This window comes from Schistosoma haematobium, chromosome 1 (assembly GCF_000699445.3).
Source record: "Schistosoma haematobium chromosome 1, whole genome shotgun sequence".
NCBI classification, from domain to species: Eukaryota; Metazoa; Platyhelminthes; class Trematoda; order Strigeidida; family Schistosomatidae; genus Schistosoma; species Schistosoma haematobium.
Window position 1 is genome coordinate 55,616,751 of NC_067196.1, and position 21,604 is coordinate 55,638,354.

The following is a 21,604-nucleotide window of genomic DNA, read 5'->3' on the forward strand; positions in this document are numbered from 1 at the left end:
CCGAAGGATTGCTGATATCCAGTGGCAACACCATGTTAGTAATGCAGAGGTTCGGCATCGTGTTCGGGTGCAGAGATGGTAATCCAGCTGGTGTCAACATCTTGAAACATCGACTTCGGTGGCTTGGACATGCTTTACGAAAGTATCCCAGAGAATTCCACGTCGTGCATTACTTGCCGACGCTAGGATTGGTTGGAAAAATCGGAGAGGTAGTCAGTGCATGACATGGTGGCATGGTATGCAAGGAAACTGGGCTGAGTTTCGTTGGTCCTTCACGACTCCCTGACTGGGGTCCGAGAGATGGTGCGACGTTATCAGATATGGCTCAGAATAGAAGCCAATGGCGATCCTGCTGTAACCTTCTTTTGCTTTCTTCGTAAAAAGTGGTTGTGTCTTCCTTAACTGAAAGATTTCTTCTGGTTGTACTTTTCCGTTTTCCCCATTATTATTATTGCACTACCTCACACTAATCTGGTCGTTATTGTTCTTCTTTTTTTTCTCTTACGCTCCTTACATTCTTTTTCTCTTGTCATTCTCATTGTTTTGTGTGGCGCATATATATTTGGTGCCCTCTTGTGCCAATATGTATGTGTTCAAATAAAAATAATTCATACTTGTATACTCGTTAAAATACTGCCCTGGACTGCACCTACCAACATGAAAAACTGATAGTTATTGGTAACACAATTGGGTATCTAGAGCTTAGTCTTATGTTCCGCAGTAATGCAGATTTGTACGTTAAAATTGTACGACGGATTATCAGTCGGAAATCCTTGAAAAGTCAAGTCAAATAGTTAATTGCAGTGTTATTCAATATGATAGATAAGCAAACTTCCATTCAATTTGATAAGTTATGTAACACATCTATCTACCAACAAGATTAATGCATAACGCCCAACAAGCATGGTAAATCCTCACAACTTTTAGTATCATTTCAAGAATTAACCGAATTTTTAAAATAATTACATGCAGTGAGGTTACAGTTCTTAGAAACAAAATGCAAGACTACATAGGTAAAAAAATTATTGTAAATATTAGATCAAAATAAGTGGCAAGGTGAAGCTCTCAGCTGGGACTACAAAGGAAATTCACGGCGATAAATTCCCATAGCTTCATGCACCTAAAATATCGGCTGCTGGACCGGCTGGACACGATCGAGAACACTTGCGTTGCAAATCCGAGAACGGGCGTCCTTGTAAGAGACAGACCAAAACGACAGTCATGTTATCGCAGCCCAAACCATTTGTATGACAGTCAGGTGCTAGACATCGCATCATAAGTTCTTCACATACCTAAGAACAATAAAATGTGTGGTTTAGTATGAACACAAACAAGAGGTCTTATACTTTTCGAGATATCTGGTTAAAATGGCTATATTTACCAGTATCCCAAAAGCACATTAATTCTCAGAGTAATTAGGCATAGAATGAACAATCAGTTCAGACCCTCTAATTTCTAATAGTTAACAATACGCATATATACACTCGCTCGCACTATTCATTGTATCGTAATTAATTTCTACAGCATAAATTATAACAGTATGACTTGGTATTTTTCACTTTTTTGTGATATAACTGATTGTTTACAACATTTTTCCCCTCTACATGTACATTAAGATAATACGTTAATAAGACTAATCACGTTATTTCAGAACCAGTATTCACGATCCAAAAGAGGACTAGGTTAACACTAGAGAATACTTTATGCAATACAATTACAAGCATTCACATACAGTGTGTCCAGAGTAGAGATCAAAGATAAAAAGGAAAATCACATATTTAATAGTCCGTAGGCTATTGCTGTTTGTTCACGCTCAACAATCAATCATACTTTACTTTCACTTCCACACATCAATTGAATTTATACCGCTTACAACATTTCTATTTCTACAAAAATATGCGTTTTGGTAGTACATCCATTAAAAGTAGGAAATACTTCAAAGCTGTAGAATACTGGCATTTAACAGTGCATTGATTAATACTGGCAGTTCTGTCAAAATTAAATGTATTGTCACTGTAATCAGTGCAGATAAAATTTGGTGTATTAAATGGCTGTACTTTTCAGAACACTCAGTGATAATGAACCATATTTTCATATACTGTTTGAAATACAGCAGTTTTTTATGACACGGAAACTAGGTATTGTGTATCAATTCATTATAAAGGGAGGTTAATCACTAAACTGCTTCTGCTTATTGATCTAAAAAGACACTTTTAAAGAGTCTGGAACATATAGATCTTAATTCTACAGCACTTTTTGAGAAATTTCGAAAACGAATTCTTATGTCGATATGGTGCTTTAATTAAAAGATGTATTACTATGTAAAATCTTACTTTAGATGGGAGCATACCATAACTGAGTCGCAGACGAATAAAGCTTACAACTTCCTGATTTGTCATTACATCCCATATACCATCGCAACACAGTACAATAAATTCATCATCTTCGACTGAAAGTCGTCGAACAAAAACGTCCGGATTTGCAGTTACGATTTGGTTTTCGGCAGACTGGTGTGGATTACGCTTGAAGACAAAATCCCCGAAAGCTCGTGATAGTGCAAGGTTCCCATTCACACGTTTTGCATCGACCCAACCACCAGCAGCAGAAATACGTTCTTTCTCAGCACGTAGAGTTGGTTTGTGATCTGTAGACAAAGGTTCTGCGACTCCACGTCTGCTACATACTGCACGGCTGTCTCCAGCATTTCCACAGTAAAGCATTTGATCTTTCAGTAGGACTATTATTCCAGTGGATCCAGCCAATTCATCACCTGGATTTGGAATTTTCAAAGAGAAGCTTGTTGTACTGTCATTGTGGGTTTCAACAGTACTATCTTTCACTGCTACAACTGAACCAGGAGCTGTTAAATTAACTGAGCTGTCTAATTTCGGTGCCGATGATTTAACAGAATATGTGGTCATTTCAGATTGCATCTCAGCATCCATAGAAAGAAAGGCATGACGAATAGCCTCTTTTATGTCGTTCCGACCTAAAAAGGACAAGTTAACGGCTGGTTATGTATCGAGATCCTTTTAAGGATATAGTAATATCTGGTGACCAAATTATTGTTTGATTTCCACATATTCGCTTCCACTTATGTAATAAGGAAAAAAACAAAAAGTATTTTACTTAGAAGTATAAGTTAGTGAGAACTGCTTCATAGCTTTGTACTACCTTATTATCCAACAGTAAATCAATCGTTCGGTTCTTTAAATTAGGATGTTTCATTGTAGTTCTACAAATGGGAAAAGTCCGAAATCATCGTTCGCTCAATTTGTGGTGGGATAACATCCACCCAATCTCACAGCTTAATAGGACTAGTGGAAAATTGCATAGTAATCCCATAAACATACATGAGTTAGTCAATCGGTTAATGCAATGACCAGCTTAGTTTCTAACCCTAATCCAGGTCACTCGAATGATACTGGGGATGTCGTAGTTGGTTTTATTTATTTATTTATTTGAACACATAAATATTGGTACAAGAGGGCACCAAATATATATGCGCCACACAAAACAATGAGAATGACAAGAGAAAAAGAATGTAAGGAGCGTAAGAGAAAAAAAAGAAGAACAATAACGACCAGATTAGTGTGAGGTAGTGCAATAATAATAATGGGGAAAACGGAAAAGTACAACCAGAAGAAATCTTTCAGTTAAGGAAGACACAACCACTTTTTACGAAGAAAGTAAAAGAAGGTTACAGCAGGATCGCCATTGGCTTCTATTCTGAGCCATATCTGGTAACGTCGCACCATCTCTCGGACCCCAGTCAGGGAGTCGTGAAGGACCAACAGAGGCCAGCCCTTTGCAGCTTTCTTTCATACCACGATGTCGTAGAGAACAATATTGACGGAGATTGTTGCAGGCTAAGATTGTGTTTATCATCATACGTTGCAACCACAAAGTGTTACATGTAGCCATTTTAGGAAGAAATAGATGAGTTTTATAACTATTGTATATTCCAGTGACATTTATAATATTACTATCAGGATGAATGAATCCAAAACGTTACAGATAAGTACTAGATATTCGCAGGGGGTAACTTTGATAACTAAAATGGCTACCGACGTGTCTAATACTGAATTGGTGTTTAGACAGATAATGAGGAACGACATAGATATCATTATATACAAACATATAAGCAAAAATCTCAAGTTAACTGAAACACCCTGTTAGCGAGACAGAGACTGGATTAAATCATGCTCCATGCACGATTGCGTTGGTGCTCGCTGATTGCTTAATTCTTATCCAATCGGCGCTAGCCGATGCTTGGAGAACATTCTAGAATACTCCCCTGTAAAAACTATAAATATGCTAACGTTTTTCTTATTGTGCTTCTTACTTCGATCTACCCTTGTTATTTGGAATATAATTCCCTATCTGTTCAATCGCCTTCTGATTTGAAGACTTGTCGAGTGAATTGGTGTCCAAGAATACTATGAAATAAGAATAGATGAGTTGTAATATGAGAGAATTATAAAACACCCATAAAACCTAATAGGTATACATCCTATGGTTCAAGTGCTGAGAAAGAAAATCAAGATATCAACAAAACTGTTATGAGATAAAATAAACATTGCTTTGGCTTCACATATATAAAACAGCTATTAAGCCAGGAATTTCAACGTGAAAAATACGTGTACTGATGCCAACCGTTTGTGACAAAAGGAAATAACACCAGATTAAGTCCTAGCCTCGACTTTTATAGACCTCGCTTTTTCAGGCAGATTTTAAGATGGATATAATGAATGGTGGAAAAACTACGGATACGGTTTGAGAGAATAACCGAACCACAAAGCCTAACTGCGTGCACCTACATCAAGTAGAGATTTATTCAAACTTTGTCTGTGATCGAAATAGCTTTCTATCCGTTCAACTTAGGTATGCATTACCCTTAAGGTCTTATACGTGATGCACTCGTATGCTATTCTAATATTTCGCAACTTTGACGTCAATAAAACGAACAAGACGACTTCTATTCTCTTCTTATTTGCCGCCTCAAAAACAGTGAGAAGTTCAGCTTCGTAATGGAAGCTTTTCTGATTATAACCTCAGTATAATTAAAAAGTCAGTTTAGGTAACCGGTTATACATCGGTTAAAACGATCAGAACTCATAAACTGAGTGACTGCCACAAAACACAAATCAGAGCGAAGACCTATTGAAGGTTCAGAAGCCAATGTTACGAAAATTAATTAAAAGTTTACCTGACCCTCACTTTAAATTGATATCAGCCTTCAAAAAGTCACATGTAGTCCTAGTTACCAACATTTTTGCTATATGTATACGGTATTCATCAATATACTTTTCTTTCAGAAAGTATGACAACTGTTATTCATGTGAGGTCACTACAATATATGTAGACTAATTCAAGCTATTAACTATCATAAATTGAACCTGACAATTGCTACAGATGAGCAAATTACATATTTCGACGAGTATCAAATCGAAGAAAGAAAAATAGGCGCGTCAAATACTTTCCTAATTAGCATGCTTTTTCTAAAATCGATCCATATGAGAAAGAAGACTTACTATATTCAATTTGTTCAAGAATTTTCTCGTGAAGATGACGACTTGCATGATTTGCCACTCTTGTACCTCCATGTCCATCAAAAACTGAGAAATAGGCAGCCTTTGGATCACCAGGAAGCTCTAGTAAACACATATGAGCGTCTTCCATATGTACACGCCATCCTTGCATGCTGGATACAGCAACACTATAATTTTCATTCTGCCAGCTCTTCGTTTCCTTGGATAGAACAGGAGCACATAAAGACTGACCCATTTACGCCAAATAAAGAACACTACAGTTGCCTTTCGTACTGCTTCATTTAACTAGTTATTATAGTCCGGTTTACCCCTTACACCTACGCTACATACGCCTGACGGTTGTGGTGAGACGATGTTCTATAAATGAAGAAACAAAAAGCACATGATAAGTAGAATAGAAAATTTTTAAATAATTGAGATATTAATAGTGAATGAACTTAGCTGTCATGGATCCTTGTAAGACAAAACCTTTCATGTTTTAGGCGGTAATCTTCCCTTAGGGAAACGCATTAATGAAGATTCTATCTATTTGGGAATGTGAACATAAACTACAGTGACTACTGGAGATCAGTCGTACAGAACATTTTTTGAAATATTTAACTTTAATGTGGTATAAACTGGTATACTTCTAAGAAGACGATTACTGGCAGAAGAATCACGTGGCTAAGGGTTTATGGGTTATCTTTTAGATTAAGCTCTGTTTTTGAGAAGGCAATATGGGTGGGTAACGTACTGATGCTGCTAAAGCACAGTGCAGACAGTGGTTCAACGTTCAATAAGAACCTTGTCTTTACTACTACTTAATCAACATCACAGTAAGCAAACCATGACAAGTTGAGACGGAAATGAATTAATTTTGAAAAGTAGTAATGCTTTTAAGACATGTATGTATATACGTTTGACCAGTGACACAGAAAATACTCACCTTTGTAGTACAGAAGCTAAAGTTGATATCAGTGCGAGGACTCTAGAAGTGTTACTCAGTACATTACCGAAGCAGTCGAAACACTCAATAGGTTTGAAGAACACCTTCAATAATCTGGTATGTGAAACAAGGTACAGATACTTGGTGAGTAATATCTGTTTTGTTAGCCTTACTAGTATACGTTTTGAATTAATGGAAAAAATAATTAATATTGCCAGTCTACATCACGCGGAAAGGGTCAATCATTTAGCCATAGAATTTATCTTTCGGGTGTTTCATTTACATCTGACTGGTTGATCATCGTTATAACTTTACTGGTATCCTTATATAATAGCGAAGTGTGTTGTTGCGTTTAATTAAAAAATGTTACCGAAACTTGGACTAATCCACGAAAAATGGGAGTTAAAAGCTTTTGTGACAATTGTGTTTTCATTTAAACATAGTTAGCAGAACTACCTGTAGATGCGAGAGACTTTAAACAGTCTGTAACGAGTAGCGGTTTTCGTCTAGCCAGAAGGTGCGTTACGTACTAGGGGGCCAGAGAAGCGTAAGGGCTAAACAAAAAATAAAAAGTGAATTGACGACCCAGAAAGTGCAAACAATCCACCAATATTTATTAAAGACAGGAATAAACGAAGATCACTAATAACGCTGTCCTCAAAATATGACAAGCTTGGGATCAAACAAAAAGTACATAGCCTAGCATGCCACAAACACAGTAATCTCTCCTTGATTGCTGGGACAATATGCTCACTTCCAAATACCTTAAATGAAGGATTGTGAGTAGCAAATTACTGTGTAAACACGTATCGACGACAAACGATAATCATTTAGACACAACATGAAGAGGGAGGCGATGTAGCACTTTACGCGATTACAATTATAACTTCTGAATAATGGGGCAAATAAATAATTTCATTGTTCCAAATCTAAACGAGATTGTACGAAAGCAATTTGGAGGAGCCTGTGAAGTATTATTAAACAGTTGCTAGATGAACTGTATAATTGGATTTCGCAGGCAGGTGGGGTGTGGATGTGTTAAGATTCTCAGTGTGAATCTTGTGTAGCTGAGCATGAGTATGAAATCGAATCCCGTTACGAAATAAAATAGGTAAGATAAACCAACGACCTCTAACAAGAAACACTAGTAGTCTGGCTACAAACCAAATACCATTTTAAAACACTCAGTTTTGAGAAAAAATATACTAATATTTGTAGGGCACGTGCCATTGAAAATCGAAAAAGATGTGTTTGCGTCCCGAATGGCTAATTTTTGCGAGCATTTACTTTGCAGTCAGATTCATGTAGTCTCCCACATGCATGTACTGTGATCCGTGATAACTGAGCCATTTAAGTAAATGATTATTACCATTAATAGTAATAATCATTGTTGTTCCTTTAGTGCGATTCATTATTATTCGCATCAATCAGTCAAGAATTAACACCACTGACGTTATGCTACCGGTACACAGTTATGAAAATTATAATCTAAGTTGATTTCCTGACCTCCACACTGTCAGTTAGTATGTACATAGAGCAAAAACCTTTGCACGGCACTGAAGTGATCCCTCCTTAAATTACATTATTATTAGACGAAATCCGAAGTCACACTAGATCAGTTTAAATTAACCTGCAGTTTAGCATAAACTTTATCAACAAAATCTGAGATTCATATTTTCGCAGCCTGTTGCATCAAGTTTATTATCGAAACTTTGTCAATTATAGTCGCATCACTTTTTTCATCAAAAATCTTTCCGTTGTCGAACATTGTCTACGTTTTTGATGTACTTTGTTTTGAATCAAAAGGCAAAACACTAGCTTTTGGGCATATACCTCAACAACTTGAGGTCATGACCTTGTGTATCGTCAATATTGAATTGTACGGCCGATAATGTCAAATTTGCTAGACAAGGTTAGCGGAGGATTCGCTTTTTCTGAATTGCGTCCAGGAAAGAAAGAGCATTCTTGCTGAAGGAGATTTATAATTCTTGTGATGTTTCATTTACACCTGAAGGACGATAGCATTAGATAATGATTAGAGAAGTAGTCAATGAGTGCTCTCTTGTCAGTGCCTGCTGAAGTGTGTTGTTAAAAGAATCAGAACAACACATATAAGCGAACAATTGTTTTCAATTAGATCGTCATCAGGCTTTACTCTAATATACATGAATATTTATACGAAAATTTTAAACCAATCAAGGCAATATGAGTCAATAATCACAATGAAATAGAATAAGTCACTACACATAATAGGTAAAAGTACAAGTTGATAGTACGAAAACAGGTGAACAGATAGTGGTAAGAATAATAAACTACAATAACAAAGCTCTTACCAATAGTTAATCTTTGTATTCTTCACTATCTAATTATTTACACACATCTTATTACGTAATGATTTTTAATGTTTTGTGATTACTATTCCTAGTCTATTTACCCATGTTTATTTGACCTTCTATTTCCAACGAATAACTATTGATAAGAGCTTTGTTATTGTAGTTTATTATTCTAACCACTATCTGTTCACCTGTTTTCGTACTATCAACTTGTACTTTTACCTATTATGTGTAGTGACTTATTCTATTTCATTGTGATTATTAACTCATATTGCCTTGATTGGTTTAAAATTTTCGTATAAATATTCATGTATATTAGAGTAAAGCCTGATGACGATCTAATTGAAAACAATTGTTCGCTTATATGTGTTGTTAAAAGAATCAACAGAAAAGTATTCACTGTCGCATGCTGTGAAGAGTTTCAAAAACACAAAAAAGTTTGCACGAATTTTGCCTGTACTTTAACAGTAAATAAATTCAAGAGATAAATAGTTCAGTAAGTCTTCGACATTGATGCTGACTTCGCTAATTTACCTGGACACACTAGCTGAAGGAGTTCGACCACACATCCATAATGGATGGTGATTGGGTACATCGTAAGTCGATATATTTAATTGTTACCTGTGGTTTTGCCTCAGCTTACTATTCGGTTGTTTTTTTTTCACGTATAGACTAGTTTCAGTTTATATCACTCGTTTTGTCCATTTTTATCCGTTTTCAGTGTGGTTTTAGTGTTTTTTTTTAAAAGGTCTTAGGCTCTTGCAAGCATCTATAACATAGTTTGCTTCAACACAGTCATGAAAAACTCATGCAAACGTCCGGGATGCCGTTTTGCTGTCACAACTGGCATGCAGTGCGACAACTGCAAAGGTTGGTTCCACGAAGCATGCACAGATCTGACAGCAACTGCATACAACAGACTCAGCAAGTCAGAGCAAAAGTGGGTATGTGTCACGTGCAGCTAGGACGCTGTAGTCTTGCTGAGTAACATCATTGTCCTACTGACGGGTCTTCGGAACAAGTTGTCAGTTAACTTGGATAACGATAGTAAAAAAACCGGTCGACAAACAAGAGCGTGCGACGGGTACAAAAATAGGGATGCCGATAGGTACACCACCGATGGAGCATCCGTCAACACTAATGATGACGTGTCGAGGCTCAGCACCATCATTACGTCGACGGTACTAGACTACTTAAGCAAACTCGGGTCTCCCAGCTTAGGGTCCCTGAACACAACAGTGGTTCCCAAAAACCCTGTAGGTGATTCGACCCACGTTAAGAGAGCCCAAAAGAACCAGGCATCACCGCCTAAAGCAGAGCAACCCAAGTGTTGCTGCACGGAAAATAAGTGGGGATTTGGTCGCACAGTCTACCCCCAAGACTCAAAAACGCACACTGACCTCCAAACAACAAGTTATTAAACAACAAGTTATCAAACCTGAACCCATCGTGAAACCTGGTAAATTAACAACAGTTCGTGACGATTCTCTCATTATCATGAACCTCGTTGACAATCCTGACCTTCCTCTCAGTCTGCAGGACAAAAACGACAGGATGCTCTGGGGTGAATTGAACAAGAAGCTCGAACTTCCTAGAATAGAGCATTTGATGGTCACCCGGCTCACTCGAGGAAAGGATTCTAAGCATCTAAATCACCCGAGGCTTCTCCGAGTAAGTCTTAAGAATGCTGCCGACGTTGAGGACGTCTTGCTAGCAAGTCACTTGTTGAAATCCGATGGTAACGTAAAAATATTGCCCGACATACCGTACTCTGAGCGCAATATCATACGGAACATCCCCAAAGAAACTCGCGATCAGTTTTTCCGCGGAAGAAACATAATTGTGCAAGGTATACCGGAAAATGCAGACCCTACTCAATCAAATTCTGACATCAGGGAATGGAAATTCATCAAACAGTCCTTGAGGCTCAAACACATACTAACTCAGCATGTGACGAGACTAGCCAAGAAGGACGGTGATTCCAGACCTCGGCTAATGAAGATAACCTTCCCATCTTCCCACATGGCGGCTGCAGTTCTGGAAGTATTTCGTGCCAACAGACGTCGATTGCCACCTGGAATCCACATGCACCCGGATAGGCCATACGAAGCTAGGACCAAGAACAAAGGCAAGTTGGAGCTGACCATTCCACTTGTGGACTGTCTAAACGATAAAAAAACGTGTAAAGGACAGGGCCTACCACCTCGGCAAACCTCATATAGGTGGGCTACCTGTCCATTCACATAAGGTTCATACAGAAAAACAGGACGAAGCTCACGCGTTCCAAATTGAAAGCATAAACTGCTTATATATGAACGCCGCGAGTCTACCAAACAAACTGGATGAACTACGTGAACTTAGCAACGCTAATAAGGCCCATCTGATAGGAATATCTGAAACCTGGATATCTTCTCAGTTCTCGGACCAAGAGTTAGCATTACCCGGGATGACTTTGTTCCGCAACGACAGAAAAACAGGAATTGGGGGCGGAGTAGCCATATACATAAGCTCTTGCTTGGAGGTGCACCAAGTTCACAACCTCGAGTTTAACAATCTTGAGGAATCCATATGGTGCTCTGTTACATTGTCAAGTACTTCGAGGTGTCTAGTCGGAGTCATTTACAGGAAGCCAACTGCCGACATCGAGTACGATAGTCGTATGCTGGAAGGACTATCCCGCTCTACCCGTCTCGGTTTCACACATATATTCTAGGGGACTTGAACCTCCCTAGAGTCAACTTCGTGGAACACACGTACACTGGAGGCGACAACTCAATTGAAGCTCGGTTCTTCAACCTCATCGATGACTTGGGCTTATATGAAAATGTGAGGTCGGCAACTCGTTGGAGAAACAGTCAGACACCATCGCGCTTAGACTGTGTATTCACTAACGAAGAATTCCTAGTTGACAACCTCTCAATCCTGGCTCCTCTGGGAAAGAGCGATCATGCCGTCATAGCCTTCAGTTTTGTCATCAAAACTAAGCTAAGGTATCCCAACAATAATTTGCGTTGGAATTTTAAACGGCTGAATGTCCCAGCTCTACATGACTATCTACAACAGGTGGTTTGGGATGTTCACCCTCAACTCGATGTGGATGGTCATTGGGACTTCTTACTGCACACGCTCTTATGTGCTACAGACCATTCAGTTCCTCAAACGGTTCCAAAAAGCTGCAAGCCACCTACAGTAATCAAGAACCGTACCCTTCGCCTGCTAAGCCGCAAAAGGCACTTTTGGGCAGAATACAAACGAACTGATAACGACGGAGCGTATAGGCAATATAAACATATAAGGAACATATGCACGAAGGCTATAAGAGAAGACAGGCTTCAGTACCAGACAAAGCTTATGGACAAATTTGCCTCTAACCCTAGAAGCCTATTCCGCTATGCAGCCTCTCTTCGTCAAGCCAAAACAGGAGTTTCTCAACTGGTAGGTCTTAACGGCCCGACCAACAACGATGGCAACGCCGCCAACCTTCTGGCGGCACATTACTCTCAAACATTTCAACCGGCTGACATCAACTTTACTGACGACAGTTTCATCTGCAATTCCACAGGACTCTCCGAAGTGAGCCTAAGCGCTGACTTGGTGTTCCGGAAATTGCAGCACTTAAGATTAGATACTTCTCCTGGCCCGGATATGGTTCATCCTGCCATACTGAGGGAGGCAGCCTCAATCCTGGCAACGCCGCTTAGCGTGATGTTTTCACACTCGCTAAGCCGAGGCAAATTGCCGGAAAATTGGAAGTTGGCTCACATCACACCAATTTTCAAAGGAGGTCGACGCAATGAACCTTCAAGTTATCGGCCGGTGGCTCTTCTGTCATTACCTTCAAAACTCATGGAGTCCCTCATATACGACGGTTTAAATGACTATCTACTGTCCTTAAATTTCTTCTCACCCCAACAGCATGGTTTCAGGAAGGGTTACTCTTGTATAACCAATCTGCTGACTGCAGTGGACAGATCGACAAGCATCCTCGATCGCAAGGGAAAGGCTGATGTCATTTACCTTGATTTCTCAAAAGCTTTTGATAAGGTTAACCACTTGTGTCTTATCAACAAGCTCAAACGACTAGGTATCAAACCACCTCTAATCGGTTGGCTTACTTCATACCTAAAAATCAACACTTTAAGGTTAGGGTTAATTTCACTTTATCTCAGGCTATGGAATGTCCTAGTGGGGTCCCCCAGGGCTCAGTACTAGGGCCTCTTCTCTTCTTGATCTACATAAATGATCTTCCTCAACAGGTAACGTCAGACTTATTACTTTTTGCCGACGACGTGAAACTTTGGAGAGAGATACGCAACCAAGACGATATACAGGCACTTCAGGAGGATCTGACTCGACTTTAAAGTTGGGCAGACGATAACGGACTTACCTTTAACACTTCAAAGTGTAAAGTAGTCCATCTGCGACATGTTGCAAACTACAGATACAACTTAGGAAACTCCTCTCTAATAGTATACCAAGTCGAAAATGATTTAGGAGTCCTGGTGCCCCATGACTTAAAGTCTTACGCTAACTGTGACAAAAATGCCTTCCGAGCAAACCTTGCACTGGTAACATTGAAGCGCATTTTTGGACAGTTTGACGGACGAACTTTCCACACAGTCTTCAATAGTTTCATCCGTCCCCATTTACAGTACGGAAACATAGTACTCTCTCCCTCACTCCAAAAGGACAAGGTCACTTTGGAGCGTATTCAACGGCGAGCCACGAAATCAGTTCGAGGACTCAAATCTAAACCTTACGAAGAACGCCTCCATTCACTAGACCTTTACCCATTAGAATATAGGCGTCTTAGAGGTGATTTATTAATGGCTTATAGTATTCTTAACACTTCTGGACATCCTCTTAAACACCTACTTAAGCTTAGTTCGAATAATAACCTAAGGGGTAACACCCAGAAACTGGAAACACAACATAGCAAGACGGAATGTAGACACAACTTCTACTCCTTAAGAGTTGTCAAAATCTGGAATTCGCTGCCAGCCGAGTTAGTCCAAGCGACTTCTCAGGAGTACTTCAAGAGGCAACTTGACCTATTCTTAAGGACCAAGGACAGCATCACACTATGATTTACCAATTTCTTTTCCTCTTTTATTGTTAACATACCTAGGTTCCTGCCTGGAGGATTTGGTGATCCCTGCTACTAGACACGGAAGCCTGTTAAGCGAAAGCTTCTTCTACTCCGTCCACAACCATTTGAACCATTTGAACTAGCTAGCATAGTTCACTCACTTTACGAAATACCGACTGCTATTCAAATATAACTTCGAATTTCTTCATTCCTGACTTCTGGTATGACTGGATTTGAGATCCTTTGGTTATGAAGGCCCAACCATCGACACAAATCAACCACAGTGGTATTCTACAACAGGAACAATTTTTCCATCTGGGAAGTAATTCAGTTCATGTTACTAACGACTCGATAACTTTGTAGCGGTAAATAAATCCCCAAAATAAATAGCTGTGTAAATCATCGACATTTGATGCTGATCGCATTAGTTTTAATGGACTCACCTAGCTGAAGGCACTCGGTAACTCATCCACACCAGGTCACGATTGGATGCTCTTTGTTTTGCCTCTCCTACAACTGTTAGCCAGCTTAGATTAGTCACTTCTCGATAAATCCATAGCCTATCAAATATATCTACGAAACTATTCGCTTCTGACTTCTGATTTCACTGGGTTAGCATATTTCGATTATAAAAGGTGTTGTTGGTTAGAGTGTTGTCAAACTCCGAATACTTGTGGCTTGTTTAGCTATTAACTTACTAATATGTCATTTGGAACACTTGTAGCGTGGAGTCGAGTTGAGGTTAATTAAGAACACCGCTACCAAGAAACACGTGCCAAATAAATCAGAAGGCGTAGGTTGAACGTAACCAAATAAATCCATAAAATCCCCGAGAAGCCAAATACCAGAAGGCAATTAATGGACCAAGTCGATGTTTATTTGCTGGCGATCTCGTGGCATCGAAAGGATACCGAGATCGTGCCAGGATACAAACTTGGTTACAGAAGGTAACCGAATTCGCACGAAGTTACAATCGAAGTGTAAGAACAAGAATGAAAGCACAAAATAGCTGTCATTAGCACAGTCAAACAAAAGCACGTTAAAACAAACACTGGTACAGTTGGTTATAATAATAATTGTTTTTATTAAACCAGTCGTGTTCTCGTGATAAATGTGAGTCACTACATACTCATGTAGGCGTAATTTTCTTTACATACGCATACAACATTAGTAATTTCGCTAGTCTCCCGAAGTCTATAGCGATATTCACGGGTTGACTGCTCCTACCTTTGACTGCTTTCCTTATACTTTACACTTTATACTCCGTATGCTCATGGATTTCAAGAATATTCTGTGCAGTTTTAAGACGTGAAATTGAAAATGAAAACTAGTTAATAAATATTGGGAGACATGAAATACATTAAAAGGAACATATCAGTTACACTGTTTAAGCATATTGTTTCAGTAGCATCTTTATTATTTACGCAATTACGTCACAATATTAAGTAACAATTTACTCTCTGGAGCAAAATTCAAGTTTGTCAGGGTGAGTATGGAAAAAAGGGTAGGTACTATTATCCTCTTCAGTTATAAAGAGGAACATTAACACGCACAACTATAATGTATCAGTTTATTGTAGATAATTTCCGACTAATCTTGTTCATGCAATTACGACCTATGAGACAAAGAAATTTTGAGCCATTTCCAGAATTGTGTGAGTTTTGAGTTAAATTCAAAAACTGTATATATTTGCATATATGTATATATAATCCAGCCGATTCTCCCTATGGCTTAACTATGAATTGGCTGTTCACTTGATTTCGCAAAAAAATTTGTGAGAAATGAAATATAGGAATTTGTCTTTAAAGTTTCTTGTTTGAGGATCATTCTGTGCATCCTATTTAGCCTAGAAGCTGGCTTGGTACATGTGCAGCACAATTCTACGTTCAAAATATTAAACTCAGAGATTATGTGATGATTGGTAGTATTTGAATTATTGTACGAGCTGGTAATTTCCGAAACAACGCAATCCAAGCCACAAATAACTGGGTGAGCACAAACGAATGTATCGTGTTTAGAATTCAAAACCAGGCGGTCATCAAGTACAAAAGAATCATTAGTTTATACAAGCACCACATATTACCCAAGTACGGTCATAAAATTAAATACTTTTAACGTCTTTGATTAAAACGTCTAATTTAATCGTCAATATGAGGGAAAAACGAACGACACTTGCTCTTTACATTGGCATAGAAAAATATTTTTCACAGGATTTTAGTCACCAACCCCATTCACTCAGTTAGGTAATCGAATTTCCAATAGCAATACACGTTTCCAACAAACGGGAAACGTTATTTGTTCCTCGTAATAATTGTGAAACCAGTCAATCAAATAGTAGCTATCAATAAAACAGTTAATAAATATGGTAGCCACCGAAATCCAGTGACTGAATAGGAAATAATTAAGACGGTAAGAGAAAAACCGAAAAGCAAAATTACATGCAAAATTAATAATGGTAATTTTATATCAACCAAAAAACGAAGTGAATATGTAAGGACAAAGACATCAAAAATTCCAAGTTAACACAGTGTACATATTTTATATGTAAATATCCTACTATACTCAAACATTTTTGTTCTGATGAGCAGTGGATGCGTTTGTTAATATTCTGACGATTTGTAGAATTTGATCGCTGCTACCAAGTCCAAAACACTGGAGAGTGGAAGCATATCTCTCATACAAGACAAAAATTCTGTTTACAATGGTACATGAGCAGCATTGTAGAAATATGTATAAATTTAGCATCCATATACTAAGGTCGATAGTTCTAGTGTCTTCAGGTATTCCTTGTTGTATATGAATTTAAGAATAAAAATGATGCCGTAGTTCCTCAGTGAATCCTCAGTAGATTGTAATTCATTCCTGAAAATAATCATTTATACGAGTCAATATTGGACTTTTTACAAGTTGTGAATTTCATTTTGTTTTTATTCAAAGCCATCCTAATATGACTTTTATAAAGACGGGTATATTAAGTTCTGAACGTATTTTCAATGTAAAAGGTGCACTCTGTAAACGGAACTGTTACATCCTTGGTCTGTCTACCCAATAGTATACAAGTGAGAACTCGTTTCGATCTAGATTAAGACCTGGACGCGATAGGCTTGTAATGACTTACTTTTATCACGAGAACGCGGTTGGTTTAATGAAAACAATTATTATTATAACCAATTGAACCAGTGCTTGGTTTAATGTGCTCTTTGTTTAACTGTGCTAACAACATCCATTATACTTACTTCGATTGTGACCTCGCGCGAATCCGGTTACGCTCAGTAACCAAGCTTGTATCCTGGCACGATCTCGGTATTCTTTCGATACCACGAGATCGCAAGCAAATATATCTCGACGTGGTCCATTAACTGCCTTCTGATATTTGGCTTCCGAGGGATTTTATGGATATCCTGGCACGTGTTCCTTTGTAGTGGTGTTCATAGTCTACCATGACTCGGCACCACGCTACAGGCTAGCTGGTTTAACCTTGAGGCTGGGAATACGTGAGTCCGAATTGAAACTAACTGCCTTGGATAGAGAGACGAAAATCTATTCTATCGCCCGATTGACTGACAAGCAAGAGAGAAAACGAGTCAACTGGAACAGTACTCGATTAACTCCTGATTCCGATTCCAAATTTCAATTCAGTTTAGTGTGAAAAGATACAGTAATAAATAAATGACTAAAATGATCACAAAGTACAAGCAATTAGAAAAACACAATTATGTCCAAACTCGGCATTAGGGTAGAAAAATAGAGTACCCAAGGTTACATTTAGGTTACAATGGCTTTTAAACAGAAAAGAATGTGGTAGTGAATCATACATCAAACCAAAGCTTATTGTCTGTAGAATAAACTAGGATTCAAACTAAATGTTGGTGTTTTACAAGCTTTGAATTAAGTGAAATAACGTCCCCAAAATAGCTCCCGTTGTTCGTCATAGCTTTTTTGTTTCTCTGTTCACATCAGAAACTCACATTATAATTGTTTTGAAATAATTTCTTCTATCTATTCAGTACTGCATACTGAACAAACTTTTATTATATTTTGACCATTAATTAAGTTCTATGATATAGTGAAGAGTCTGTTTAACTGTCACAGAACTTTACTAATTATCCTAGATCGTAGTCAATTCCTTTATGATTATATTACCAGAGTAATGTTCTATTATATATGAGGTTGTAAAATAATTAATATATGAAATAAATCACCTCAGAAGATTCGTACTGAAGTCTTTTACTTCGAATAATTATGTAAAATATTCATAATTTTCATTTTCCCTAGTGTTTTCAGTTTGTATTAATATTGGGGTTTAATATCATGATGTGTTTGTTTTTTTAATTTTCTCGTTGAATACTGATCATTCCCATTGAAGCAATTTTTTTATTTTTGGACATTTTAAAAGTCGTTGTTCTGACTAGTGGTACTTCACATAAAACTGTTTCATGTTTTTCATTGAAGATTTATCATGGAACTTTTAATATTTTTGTTCACGTTTTTCTACTATTATTCTGATGATAGAAGAAAGTTTGAGATGAGATTACTATCATTCACTGAACTAAAAGTGTTTCTTTGTGTTTTTTTGGTTTGACTCTTTATATTGAAATAACATTTTGAGATCTGAAAAATTCCTATAAAATCACATTTTAGTGGTCCGAGATCTGATTCCAGTTAGATCGTATGAATGATTGTTGTTAAAATATACACCCTGGATATCCTCGTATATAATCATCGACTTAACTCGGGTTAGTGAATAACGGAATTAACAAAGTCAAATATGAGAATGGATTTCGAATACATATATTTCATACAATCATTGATCCAAACAAACGATCGGAGAAACGAAACGAAGAAGAAAAGAGCGAAGCGAAATGACGTGCGGTGGACAAGGCATATAAACCAGTTCGATTTAACCAAATGCGAATCGATATTTATAGTCGAACAGAAATAAGTTACAGACATGTGATGAATAGAGTAAACGCACACATATATGCTCATATAGAAAGCAAATAATTAACAAGATCAAAATATGACTCAAGAAGGATTAATGAACTGGTCTATTAGAAAGCTAGAATAAACTATGTGAACTTAACATAGCAATTGGTACTACAACATAAGTTGAAATACACCGATTAGTATAAAGATTAATAGATGAATAATGATTTCTTTGTGAACGATTCAAAATATAACATTTATCTTTTGGAGATTTACTGAAACACATTATAATTAATTGCTTTGTATAAATAAATAAATAAATATTTTGCATTATTTTGTTAGCTTAATAGTTTGTTTTTACTTAATGTAACTAAAATAACTTAAATTAGACTATTAATGTTATTTAATTATTCTAAACATGAATTTCTAGCATGAGCAGATTTGTTAGTTCCTTTATAAGAATAGGTTATTGAAAATTCTGTTTCATAAAAGGTCTTTCTTGAATTTAAGTTGAATAACTTAAATGTAATAGGATTATTCTTGCTTAAACCTAGCATAGATGATAAAACATATCGCATATACTTTGCCTATCATAACTGAACAAATGTTTGTATGTTCATAATTTCGTTGAAATGTTAGTGTGTCAACAGAAAATCATCAATTCAGTTTCTGTGCTAGCTGACAGTCACCTGCAAGAGGTATTTGAAATCTTGAGACAAATGTTTGCTGAGTTACCTAGTGTTACTGTGGGAAACGTTAGTAGTGAACTATTTAGGCAGTGACTGTCTCCCTATGGCACTGAGATTTTAAACAGGTTTGAATCTTGATGACTCCTCACAACACCCTAGAAACTTAGCATAGTGGACGGGATTTCGAGTCAATTACGCTAGTTGCCACACTATAACTTGATCTGCATAATTTATTATGGATTATACTGGCATGTCTTTATTTATAATTCACTGACCGATCGGTATCAAATATTCATATATTCGATATACGCAGAGATAATAATCTAGCAATTACTTTAAGTCCACTTATCAAATTATACGACATCTTAACTTTGGAAACCCGGAAAACATATCGTTTGTCAATTTACTGAATTACAGTCTTTTGTTTCTACCAATTCGCTTAATCTCGTTTATTCATCTAGTTTTATTCGATTTTATTGTTTGATTTTATAATCACTTATTTTCATAGTCTGTGCGACGAGATATTCCACATCTAACTGTGCGAATCCTGTTGTTACTGCTCTTTTGGAAGTTATTAAGAAAACGATATATTAAAAAAAACAGTATATTGTTAATTTCTTTAAGCGATTTACATTTCCGACCCTTCCATGATATTTCATTAATTATGAACCCTTTATTTTCTTGAAAGTATCTCTTATATAGAAGAATATATTTGTTGTCATCTGAATGAGATTGCTTACATCAACAATGTTATTAATTTTCGGCTCTATGAAGGCTAAAGTCCTATTTAGGACTTGTCATCTGGATGTACTTGCATCCCAGAGTTGATTTTACTCCGGGACTACGAACCCAGAACCGTTTCCTTCAAACGCCATCGTGTTATCCACTCGGCTACTGAGTCCTGATAGACAAACTCAGCTGATGAGTCCCAAGTAGGACGAAATGTGAGTCCTGGATTCCAACATATGCCACTATCTATCTTTGTTTATAAAGCTTGTGACTTAAAACGATCCGCATAAGATGCACATATGCCGATAAGAGACTGTGCAATTGCAGTTATAAACAACAATGTGAATATATAAGCGAACAATACCAAATGAATTATTTCATAATGTTTATTCATTTTTCGGATAGTAAATAATATCCGATCAGTATGATGAAATTGACACACATTTTTTGGTCACTTTTTCATCATACTGTTCTATTCCTTCAAACAATCAATAATATGTTCAAAAGTTATCTGACTATTTGTATAGTATTGATCTTCCTTACAATGTATAAAGTCAACAGACTGAATAACATAGCTTTCTCTACAATGAACTTCTTGTAGTTACTTAAACCAATTAATTACTTCATGATCTTGAATTTATTTTCTAAAAAAGAAGTATATATTTCTATATTAAAAGTTATTTAGGTTGCATATAAAGTACACTTTTGTATTCGGCAATTAGATTATCAAGTTTAAGCAAAATATTTTACTATATTTCGAACGGCATATATCTCTAATGTTGTATTCACTTAATGATAAAATATTGATGGGAAAGTAGCATTTAGTTAATCTCTGAAATAATTAGAATATGAGATTCCAGTTTATAACTTATTATCTCTTGAATGAAAGTTATTGTAATTCAGAACATATGCTTCTATTCAAGTTAAAAATAAATTTAGGTAACTATGTGAGCAAAATGATGAATATCCCCTGACAGAAGTCAAATGATTTGTGTTAGTCAGTGATAAACCTACATAATCTGAATTACAACTTAGTAAGTTACACATATTATTCAACGATTTCTTTCGAGATTGGCAGTCCAGTGCTTCCAGATTTCCAACGGTGGTCTAACATCAATCGGTTCATGATCTCAATCAGAATCTGTAATGGTATATATTTTTGGTTTGTTAGATTTGCGCATATATATTGTTGGTTTAATAATGAACGTATATGAAAATCTATATGATCGTTTCCATGTAACAAACCATTTGATATGTCAACACAAATAAAAATGAATGTTAGCCCTTGTTTAAATGACAATATGACCATACTGATTAGCAGGGATGATTGAAACTTCTTAGTCATATATTGTGAATTCAAT

The 21,604-nt window shown here is 37.0% G+C and overlaps 1 protein-coding gene across 1 annotated transcript; it reads right to left on the reverse strand.

The window, feature by feature from the left end:
- Window positions 1-249: 249 nt before the first annotated feature.
- PPM2 (tRNA methyltransferase ppm2) lies at window positions 250-8,552 on the reverse strand. The gene is made up of 5 exons (XM_012946669.2): window positions 8,311-8,552; window positions 6,934-7,031; window positions 5,535-5,909; window positions 2,334-2,989; window positions 250-1,292 (listed from the first exon to the last, which is right to left on the reverse strand). The coding sequence occupies exons 3-5, from the start codon at window positions 5,785-5,787 to the stop codon at window positions 1,113-1,115; spliced, it is 1,089 nt and encodes a 362-aa protein (XP_012802123.2). The 5' UTR covers window positions 5,788-5,909; window positions 6,934-7,031; window positions 8,311-8,552; the 3' UTR covers window positions 250-1,112.
- Window positions 8,553-21,604: the final 13,052 nt, after the last annotated feature.

Excerpts from the sequence above, each read along its gene's own strand:
- PPM2 (XM_012946669.2), bottom strand. The coding sequence starts at position 5,787 with ATGGGTCAGTCTTTATGTGCTCCTGTTCTATCCAAGGAAACGAAGAGC. Across the intron at positions 2,990-5,534 it reads TCTTGAACAAATTGAATATA|GTCGGAACGACATAAAAGAG; the intron begins GTAAGTCTTCTT and ends TGTCCTTTTTAG. Across the intron at positions 1,293-2,333 it reads ATGGTATGCTCCCATCTAAA|GTATGTGAAGAACTTATGAT; the intron begins GTAAGATTTTAC and ends TATTGTTCTTAG.